The sequence below is a fragment of the Hemicordylus capensis genome, chromosome 2, assembly GCF_027244095.1.
Source record: "Hemicordylus capensis ecotype Gifberg chromosome 2, rHemCap1.1.pri, whole genome shotgun sequence".
NCBI classification, from domain to species: domain Eukaryota; kingdom Metazoa; phylum Chordata; class Lepidosauria; order Squamata; family Cordylidae; genus Hemicordylus; species Hemicordylus capensis.
The window spans coordinates 212,697,668-212,708,777 of NC_069658.1; the positions used below are offsets into that span (position 1 = coordinate 212,697,668).

The following is an 11,110-nucleotide window of genomic DNA, read 5'->3' on the forward strand; positions in this document are numbered from 1 at the left end:
TAGTCAAGTACAGTTCAGTAAAAGTAACTGGAAGAACTTCTGCAACTTCCCTGAAATAGTTAAGTCATTTAAACTACTTTTAAAAACAACAACACCAAAACTATTTCCCTGCCGCCAACCCCCTTTGATTCCCCCCACCCAAATGTGGCTTCTGTAACACATATTTTGGTAACACATTGTAAACAAAATTGTTTGCAGGAGTTTAGGAACTTTAGGCATTTCACTTCACTCAGGCATTATTCAAATAATTTACTTTCCTCAAATAATAATAATAAATTAATAAATGATTCAGGCACTGAGCAGGGGGTTGGACTAGAGGATCCCCAAGAACCCTTCCAGCTCTATGATTCTAGATTGTTTCTTGGATGCCTGAACCACATAAGTAATCAAAGCAGGCCTGGAAAAAAGCAATCTCCATACAGGCCTTCCTAACCCTCCTGGGCCAGGCTGACCTGCTAGAATATTCTGAATGCCACCAGCCCCTTTAGAAATGCTTCAGACAGAGCATGGTCCTAGCAATTAGCGATTGAAATCCATACATCAGACTGCCCACTGTTCGAAACAGGATGCTGGATTAGATGGGTCCTCAGTGTGCTCCAGAAGGGCTCTTCTTACATTGCTCTAGTATTTTCTTAGCTCTGTGAGTTTGTCATTTCCTCATCCCATGGAACCTTGGGAACTATAGTTCTGCAAAGGGCCCATTATCGAGAATTTTCAGCCGCTGGCCAAACTACAGTTCCCAGGATTCTTTGGAGAGGGGAGGTATGTTTGCTATTAAACTAAAATAGGTGTGATGTGCAGATACAAACTTCGGTTCTGCAGCTCCGAAAATGAATGAGCAGATGGCTCAAGAGCCCAAAGGAAGAGATCTCCAGCCTCATTATGGTGAAACTGGTTTCATCAAGCACATCTGACCCTAAGGAACATAGGAAGCTACCATATACTGAGTCAGTCAGACCCTTGGTCCATCTCGCTCAGTATTGTCTACACAGACTGGTAGCGGCTTCTCCAAGGTTGCAGGCAGGAATCTCTCTCAGCCCTATCTTGGAGATGCTGCCAGGGAGGGAACTTGGAACCTAGATGCTCTTCCCAGAGTGGCTCCATCCCTTGAGGGGAATCTCTTCCAGTGCTCACACTTCTAATCTCCCATTCATATGCAACCAGGGCAGACCCTGCTTAGCTTAAGGGGACAGGTCATGCTTGCTACCACAAGACCAGCTCTCTTCCCTGGAAATCCTGACACAGTCCTTTCTCAGAAGCAAAACACCTCTTGACTTGGTTTCCCCCTCGCTCTGAGATCTGCAGCCTTGACCCCCTTTTCCCAGAACCCCCATCTTTGGAAACACGCCAAACATGATCATCCCTCAGCCTGTCCTTTCCCCCATCCTTTTGCTCTTTTCCATCACTCTCCTCTTCCTAACCTTCCACGCCGCACCCACACTGGGCCACAATCTTTCCTGCATCACCCGATGCACCGAGGAGCTTGTTCTCCGAGTCTCTCTTCCCACTTCTGCTTTCCTTTTTGCTTTGTTGCATGCAAAAGTTTCTCAGCGAGGAAGCCTGTTTGAATGACCAAGCAATATCCTACTTCTTGGACCATGAAGGGGGAGAGGGCAGATCCAGTTACTGAATGTGGACATTCACAAGACGTCTACAGTGTTGCCGGATTCAGGTCACAGAAGCTTGCGAGCTTGGGACCAGAGGATTGGGTGGAGGCCAACTGGGTAGACCTCAAACGTGCAAAAAGATAAAAACCAAAGAAAATTTAAAGTTGATTCTTCCTATTTTGGCAGAGCACAAAGTAAAATCATGGCTGAGACTAGCAAAGGGACACCATGATAGCAGTCTATAAAATGATACCTGGTGTAGAGAAAGTGGAGAGAGACACTTTCCTTCTGCTTTCTCAGTAATGAAATTTGGGGTCTGCCAATGAAATGGATTTAGAAGTCAATTCAGGACAAGCAAAATAAAGTATAAAAATTACACAAAATTCCCTTTGGCAGAAGCCATGACATTCAAAGCAGTATCCAATTCAATGATTGCTTTTGTTAAAAAGGGCATACTTTTTTGCCCCAGCTAGTTGCCTGGAGGCCGTTCTTAGCTCACCACAGGTGAGCAGCTATTTAAAAGCTTGTTCAAAGCCGTTTGGCTCTGCAACGTAGATGGTAGGTCTAGTTTTAGGAGAAATGAGCCCATGTCGATCATCTGAGCTCAGTATCACTTGAGCACAACCTGGTAGAATTCTGCGAGCAGAATCGACCCTTTTCGGAGCGAGGAAAGGGTGCCTAAAAGCGGGAGGGGAACACACTATATTTCAGAGGCAAGCCGCAGACCTGATTCCTTCATCACGGTGGGAGGGATGGGGTCTGATCTGGAGCAGGACTGGGGATTATGCCACCTGCTAGCCCCCTTAACTGCGTCTCCGGGAGTTCACACCTTCCCTGCTTTGCTGCACAGGATCCGGAGTGGATGATCCGGTCGGAGAAGTTTCCATCCACGTTGAACTGATCACCCACCCTGGCACGGGGGAACACAAAGTCACCGTCAAAGGTCAGTGTGTGACCGGCTGTTTCCGAGGGCTCTCCACAGCTCGGAAAAAGAAACCCGAATCCGTTGTCCACAGTCATGAGAACACCAGGCTCTTCAGCCATGATGCTGTGGAATGGCGCCAGTCGTGCTTCCTTCCAACTTACCCTCCCTGCACCCTTACTTCTCCTTGGTCTTTGAGGCCCAAATCAAGATGGGGAGGATGGAGTGCCCGGCACCACGTAGCCCATCAAAGGCAAATGGGTGACATAGTGTAACATCATTACCAAGCTTGTGGCACATCTGATCACCTGATTACAAAAGAACATAGGAAGCTGCCATAGACTGAGGCGATTCTCACGATCGGGCAAAATCGGGCTAAGGGAGCCTAGCCCGATTTCGTCCGCGCGTAGAACCACTGGGCTCGCAGCCGAGCCTGGTCTCAGCAAAACGGGTAACCCGCTAAAGTTACCCTCCCCTAAGCACTCTGCTAACCCGGGCTTTCGGATTGTGTGTTGCCGCGGCTCCATGGCAACTCATGAGTAGACCCCCGACCGGGAGGCTAAAAAGCAGTCTCTCCAGCATGCCCTGTGCGCTCGCGCAGGGCGTGCTCTAACTTCCGGAGGGGTGCGGCCCCAGGCCCCTGCCGGCTCCATGACAGCTGCCCAGGGCTCTGTGGGCGCTCGTCTGTGGGTAGAATGGGCTAAGCCTGCTCTCCCCGCTTAACCCCATCTGGCGGTTCCCACTGATCGTCGGAACCGCCTCATTGTCTTCACAGACTGGCAGCAGCTTCTCCAAGGTTGCAGGCAGGAGTCTCTCTCAGCCCAATCTTGGAGATGCTGCCAGGGAGGGAACTTGGAGCCTAGATGCTCTTCCTAGAGCGGCTCCATCCACTAAGGGGAATATCTCACAGTGCTCACACTTCTAGTCTCCCTTTCGTATGCAACCAGGGCAGACCCTGCTTAGCTAAGGGGACAAGTCATGCTTGCTACCACCAGACCAGCTCTCCTCTCTGAGGAGATTGACCGAGCTTGTGCTACGCTCAGTGTTAGGTGGCCGTCTCCTTATTTTATTTTATTTTATTTTTCACATTTATATCCCACTCTTCTTCCAAGGAGCCCAGACCAGAATACATGGTCATGTTTGTCCTCACAACAACCCTGTGAGGTAGGTAGCTCTTTCAGCCTGAGCTGACAGTGGTTTCGCCCCCTTTTCTCCTACCCTGCCCCTGCAGTGGTGGCCGCCAACGATCTCAAGTGGCAGACTTCCGGCATCTTCCGGCCTTTCATCGAGGTCAACATCATTGGGCCGCACCTCAGCGACAAGAAGAGGAAGTTTGCCACCAAGTCCAAGAACAACAGCTGGTCCCCCAAGTACAATGAGAGCATCCAGTTGTGAGTCACTCCCCCTTCACTCCATTCTGTGCAGAACCTAACGTTAGGGCCGTACCATTCTGGGTGCTTGAGCACTGGACTTGGCCCTGGCCACAGAAGTTGCTGACTCTGCTTTGGTTTAGACTCGGCTTCTCAACGTGTGGGTCCCCAGATGTTATTGGACTTCAGCTCCCATAATCCCCAGCCCCAGTGGCCTTTGGTTGGGAATTATGGGAGTTGAAGTCTAATTACATCTGGGGACCCACAGGTTGAGAAGCCCTGGTTTAGAGCAATATCTGCTGGTGGAATCGCATTTCCCCTCCAGCTAGCGTGGGGAAATGCAATTTCACCAGCTAGATACTGTGATTGCTGGGAAGATACATAGGAAGCTGCCTTATACCGAGTCATACCATTGGCCCATCTAGTTCAGTATTGTCCACACAGACTGGCAACGGCTTCTCAGTGGTTGCAGGCTGGCGTCTCTTTCAGCCCTATCTTGGAGATGCTGTTAGGGAGGGAACCTGGGACCTTCTGCATGGAAGCAGGCAGGTGCTCTTCCCAGAGCGGCCCCATCCCCTGAGAGGAATATCTTACAGCGCTCAGACATGTAGTCTCCCATTGAAATGCAAACCAGGGTCGACCCTGCTTGCTGCCACATGACCAGCAATCTTCCCGGTACAGCGGTGTGGTTTGCAGTAGTGGGAACACGTGAAATTGTGGGCATGTGCTGGGGAAATATGCAATGTACTTTGCATGCTGGGACGGTGTCTGTGTGGACTAGATGTCAAGGAGATGCAATTGCGGGCGGGGGGGTGCACTGAGAAACTGCAATTGGCCAGCAACAGGGGTGCTAATCTTAGCAAAGAGGTCTGATCTGTTTCGACAAACAAAGAGTGCCTGGATATTTCAGCAAGGACTCTGGATATTTCAACAAGGACTCTTCCCCCTGCACACGCCCCCCCCCCCCCGCGCATCCACCCCACCAAGTGCCTGAAAGGGTTCCCAAAGGCTGCCTTTATGACTCAGGTTTGACGTTCTGGAGAGCCAGGAGTCTCTCCCGCTCTGGGATGCAGCAGGCAGCTTGAGAATAGACATCTTGTGCCTGTAGCTTTCTCCCTCCATGGTCAATCGCTGGCTGCTTTGGGGTCGGGGCTGAATCTCACTCCCCCACCATCACTGCAACAGTGACCTAACCCCTCCCCCACGGCTACTTTTTTGCAAAAGGAAAAAAAGCCTGATTCCGATATTGTGCTGTATGAGTGCCCATGTGTGTGTGTGAATGGCTGTACCTGGGTTCATTTTGAAAGTGAACCTTGATGCAGGCCCTTCAGATGCATGGTGCAGATCGGAAGCGGACTGCTGTACCTGCATTCAGCATAACATGCGGATGAATTGTACCTGTGTACGGACCTGTACCCGCCTGCACTGCCTGTACTCTCATTGTACGAGTGCTGAACAGAAGGTGGGAATGGGCCTAAAGACTCCGGGACGAGTCCCAGGAGCAGATCTCTCAGACCGGGCCCTAAAACAGCGGCGTCTGCTTGGCTTCGGCGAGGGGGTTCTCGAAACGCGTCTGTCGGCTCCGAGTGACCCGGTTCTGCTCCCTCTCCCCGCTTCCGCAGCACGCTGGGCACCGAGACGGGGCCGGAGTGCTACGAGGTGCAGGTCTGCGTCAAGGACTACTGCTTCGCCCGGGAGGACCGCACGGTGGGCATCGCCATCCTGCAGCTGAAGGACATGGCGCAGCGGGGGAGCTGCGCCTGCTGGCTGCCGCTGGGCCGGCGCATCCACATGGACGACACGGGCCTGACGGTGCTGCGCATCCTCTCCCAGCGCAACAACGACGAGGTGGCCAAGGAGTTTGTCAAGCTGAAGTCGGACACGCGCTCGGCCGAGGAGGGGAGCAGCTAAAGGCCCCCCTCCCTCCCACATTCTGTGCACCTACCCCGCCCCCCCATTGCTCTGCTAGGACCCACTTCCCGCCCCACCCTTTCCCCTGCCTCTTTTATACAGCCATGTCAAAGCCATAGAGTTTGCAACTTGGCCTATCCCCCCCCCACCCCCCGCCGCCGCAACACACACACATAGATTCCGCCCCTTTGCCCCTCAGTCTGGGAGCATTGCTCCCCCTGCCAAGGATCACCCCCCACCCGCTCCAACATGCACTCACATTGCCAAATGCATTGCACGCAAACCGCCACAAGGCAGAGGAAAAGGTACCCCTGAAAGGGGGACAGAGGTACTACCGACAGCACTGAAAGCTGCCATGTTTTAGGCCTCCATGCAACCCGCCCCCCCACGTCCAAGCTTCTGCTCCTTCCTGGCTATTAGTCGTGATGGCGATGTAGAGCCTCCAGTTTCAGGGGCAGCTTACCACTGAATACCAGTTGTGGAAGGATGGAAAGGAGCGAACAGCAGGAGGGAGCTGGCTCCCACATGCCCTGCTTGTGAGTTTCCAGAGAGCATGTGGCTGTCTACTGTTAGAAATGGGATGCTGGCTGACAGAGGCCAGTGGTTTCCAAACTTTGAGGGGTATCATGCCCATTCTGGGATCTCAAGCAATTACAAATATTGCCCCCCCAGCTTTAAAAAAGGGGGGGGGCGGAAGAATTATTGCTGCAAAACATTTTTCATGGAGTTTTGGGGATACAAATCACAGCTTGGGGATCACTGGCACAGGCCTTTGGTCTGGTCCCGCAAGGCTCTTCTGGGTATAGAGGACGAGTCGACCAGCAACTATGTATCAGGATAGCTAAATGCAACCTCCATGCACAAGAGCAGTCTACCTCGGGTGGCAAACTGCCGGGGACAAGCCACAAAAGAAGGCTGTTGCCTTCATGCCCACCTTGTGGGTTTTGTCAGGGCAATGGAGAGGGGGAAGGAAGATGCAAAGGAAGCGAAGAATGGCAAACAATGCATTACCGAGTTGTATCTTTGCAGTGTTTTAGTGATGCTCATGTGTGTGCCAGTAATGTGGGCGGGGGCCGGGGGGGGCGGCAAAGCATGGATGCGAAATTGCTGAAAGCTGAGTCTAGCTTGTTCGCACAGCTCTGTCAGAAATCCGGCAAGGGGTTGGGGGCGGAAATGTGAGAGACATTTTGGCCATTGCAGCTAAATGAAGTTCAGCTTTGGGGAATCAGGCCAGATGACTCAGAGTGCCAACAGCCAAGGAGAAAAGTTGGGTGAGAAGTTTCAGAACTCTGTCAAAGTTCTGCCTGCGGAGCTGGACCCTCCTTGGTCTGTTTGCTCATGTCGTGTTTGCCAGGCCGCAGATTTAGGATGCCGTGGGGATTTTCAGAGGGGTGGGGGCTTCTGGCTTCCCAACACACAGATCTGAGCCTTTCTTCAAAGGGTCTGGGAGAGGAAAGGGACAGGATCCTATCACAGAAGGGAGAGCTCTCTTAGAACAAACCACTGCAGTGTCTTTGCCTCATAAGGAAGGAACAGTGGTCAGGTCAGCCATATCAGTATTTGATTTTTGTAGGGGACAGCAAAGGCCTGCCCCATTTCATCTTAAGACCTACATGGTGTTGACTGTTACTGGGTGGCAAGGAAAAACCTTTAGCACATGCTCAGAGGCACTCTTCCCTGCACGCACAAGTTAACGCAGGGGATGGGAGACGTTTTTCCAGTCCGTGACTAACAATCACATCTCTCCCCACTCTCTCTCCCCTCCACGTGCCCAGCGACCAATTGCTGCAGCTGTCCCCCTACCTTGCATGCATAAAGCTGGGGTGTGGGGGTGTGGTCAGGCCAACAAAGACTCCACAAAAGATTTGGCTGAAGCAAGAGAAGTGCCACCTTCGTTTCCGGAGTTGAGGTGCACCAAGGTGGGAGGCTGGGGGTGAGATGGGCAGCTGGGAAAGCAAGGCACCCATCTTGGTTTATCCTACCCACCATCACATCGGCAGATGGCCCTCTTTTTCAAGCCGTGCCAAATGCAGTGCCTCATCTGCTTCGGTGGTTATGTTCACTTGTGGCCCATGGCATCACTGTCCGTCACCCAAGGCACCCCGTGTTCCCTCAGGGATTCCCAGATGTTGTTGACTACAACTCCCAGCATCCCCAGCTGCAATAGCCTTTGCTTGGGGATTATGGGAGTTGTAGTCAACGACATCTGGGAATCCCAGTTAGAGAGAACACTGCAAGGCACCAATCAGTTGTGCTGCTCGTTTTTGCACTCAGCCACCCTCCAACTGGTTCCCCCGCCAAGCAAAAGCAGGCACAATCTGCCCAACCCTGTCCTGTTTCTCATGTGATGTAGAACCAACCATCGCTGGGCAAAGTGGCAAACTTCTATCCAGTGGGATTACTATCAGTGATCCTTGGGAACTGTAGTTTGCTGAGACTTCACCAGAAAACTACAACTCCCAGAGTTCCCCAGAGAGAGAAAGGGGCCTGTTTAAGTCCGCAGTAAAGGTCTGCCCGCACTTTATGGCTTCCTGCCCTGCATTTTTTAAAACGTTCCCTTCTTAGCCTTCTTCAAGCATTGCGCGGCCCCAGTTCCGGTGCATCGTTTCTACGATACGCTGGCCAGAGCGGTCTCCTTCCGGGCCTCTTCCTCATTTCCCTACAATCATGCCCTTTTTTAAATACAAATATATTTCCATACAATTTGCCTGGGACCAAAGTGTCGGAATTTGAGTTGAATGTTTACACACCAAACGCCACTACCCCGAACTTTTATAAGCTGCATCGATCAGAAAATGGAAAAGCAACAAAAAAAAAAGAAGAAGAAGTCCATGGCGGCGGGGTTGACGGTGGCAGTTTCTGTTCCCACCCCCGGGGTCCTTGGTCCTCTTCAGAAACGGGCCGCACGCATTCCCGAACCCTTGGATCATGCCAAAGGGCGAGCCAAGAACTCCAGAGTGGACAGTGGTCCACCGGCCCATCTCCCCCCTTAATCAATCGCCCTTTTTGGTCATTTCTGTTTGGCATGTGGTTGAAACAAAGAAGCAAAACAGAATTTAAAAATTTTAATGATAGGAAAAAAAACCCGAAGAGTCCAACCGAGTTCCTTCGTGTAGCAAGCACACCTCTTGGCAAATGTTTCATGTCGTTTGTTCTGTTACATACTTGGAGTGGATTGAACAACGGTTAACCGACAATGGATGCATGATAGTGAAATGTTTTGCACTATTTTGAAATTTTGGGGCTCTATACAAATATTTTATTAACTGACATTAAAAAAAAGAAGTGAGGAAAAGGTTGCCCTGTGTCTCCTTTTGTAATACTTCTAACTAGCTTTGTCATTTCTCATCAACAAGCATCTCCCTAAGCCTCTTTTCCCTGACATGTTAAGATCATTCACAGGACCGCTGGGGTTTGGACTGCGGAGGGCTGAGCGGGAAGGCAGGATTCTACCTACCTTCCCCCACACGTGCAGCCACACAGGTGGTGCTGCGGCAGCCACCTGAGGGGGAATCGGAAGTCCTCCTGCATCCCACAATGCCTCACGCGAACTGCAGTGCAGCAGGGCTTCTCTCCCTGGCCGTGCTGGAGTTGCGGCTCTATGGACACCACTCCAGGCAGCTGTTTCCAGAGCCCTGATGTAGCACTAGGAACATAGGGACATAAGAAACAGCCATATACTGAGTCAGACCATCGGTCCATCTAGCTCAGGATTGTCTTCACAGACTGGCAGCAGCTTCTCCAAGGTTGCAGGCAGGAATCTCTCTCAGCCCTATCCTGGAGATGCTGCCAGGAAAGGAACTTGGAACCGAGATGCTCTTCCCAGAGTGGCTCTGTCCCCTAAGAAGGGGAATCTCTTCCAGTGCTCACACTTCTAGTCTCCCATTCATATTCAACAAGGGCGGACCCTGCTTAGCTAAGGGGGCAAGTCATGCTTGCGACCACAAGACCAGCTCTCAGATTCCTTTTCTGTCTTGCCTCATTATTTGCCCCGGTAGCAGATCAGAGCTACTTGAGGCTGCAGCTGCTGAGTCAGGGGGCCTCCCAGTCACCCAGACAACACAGGCTGCTTGTGTAGGGCGGAGTTAAACCTAGCAGCCTATGTCGTATGAACGGCCCTATTATTTTCCTGTGGGCAGAGAATTGGGTTTTTCCCCCTTGGAAGAGTTTCTTCCTGTGAGTCCACACCAGAGTTCCCTCTAAGGCGTGCACTCACAGGCTTTTTGATGTCCACTCAGTTAATTTTAGATCCCGCTCAGGTTGAATCAGGAAGGGTCGCACTCTGAATGAATATGTGCACACACACTCGCTGCCTTGATACTGCCACCCAGAACAAAACTCATTCCACACACAGATGAAAAAAACCAAGAGTAAACACTGGGCCACACTTCAGTCTGAAGCAGCAGAGCCCTAGCAGAGGTTAAGAGCCTTGGCGAGAACTCAATCCCAGGAGAGCCAGAGGACAGCTCTGCTTCCGAGGCCAGCCCTACAGTGAGGCAGGGTGAGGCGGGCTGCTTCAGGTGGCAGACTCTGGACCAGTTTTGGGGGCAGCACGACAGCCCACCCAGAACTGACCCACCTCCCCGGGTGGCCTGTGGAAGAAGAAAGGCAAAGTAGCAGCACACAGCACTGCGTCTTTCCTTCCAAACAGAAAATGAAGGAAGGAGGGAAGATCTCAATGAAGGAAGGAACTGGGGGTGTGATTTTGACAGGGGAAAGGCGAAGGGAGTAACACACACAAAAAAAAAACATAGGAAGCTGTTTCTACCGAGTCAGACCATTGCTCTGTTTACACCAGGCCTGCTCAACTTAGGCCTCGCCCCAGCTGTTTATGAGCTACAACCCCCATAATCCTCAGCCACAGGGGCCAATAGCCAGGGATTATGAGAACTGTAGGCCCACATCTGCAGGAGGGCTGAAGTTGAGCAGCCCTGGTCTACACAGACTGGCAGCAGCTTCTCCCAAGTTTGGAGGCAGGAGTCTCTCTCAGCCATATGTGGAGATGCCAGGGAGGGAACCTGAAACTTTCTGCACACAAGCATGCAGGTGCTCTTCCCAGAACGGCCCCATCTCCTAAGGGGAATAACTTATGTTGCTCACATGTAGCCTCCCATTCAAATGCAAGCCAGGGCAGACCTTGCTTAGCAAAGGAGACCATTCATGCTTGCAACCACAGGACCTGTTCCCTAGGAGGAAGCTGCGTTAGCTACAAGCAGCAAAATGTCATGAGATACTCTCAGAGATTCTCTGTGTATCTGCAAGGCGGACAACTATTATGGGGCAAATGTTCTCATCTCGAG

General features: G+C 51.7%; 1 protein-coding gene across 12 annotated transcripts in view; it reads left to right on the forward strand.

Annotated features, from left to right (window-relative positions):
• LOC128343637 (protein unc-13 homolog A-like) overlaps positions 1-9,109 on the forward strand; it is a 119,592-nt gene extending 110,483 nt beyond the window's left edge. For all 12 annotated transcript variants that reach the window (XM_053293059.1, XM_053293063.1, XM_053293065.1 and 9 more), the window contains 3 exons: positions 2,458-2,550; positions 3,761-3,920; positions 5,522-9,109. In XM_053293059.1, coding sequence (XP_053149034.1) covers positions 2,458-2,550; positions 3,761-3,920; positions 5,522-5,810 — 542 coding nt within the window. In that variant the 3' untranslated portion in view covers positions 5,811-9,109. The remainder of the gene's footprint in view (positions 1-2,457; positions 2,551-3,760; positions 3,921-5,521) is intronic.
• The last annotated feature ends 2,001 nt before the right edge of the window (positions 9,110-11,110 follow it).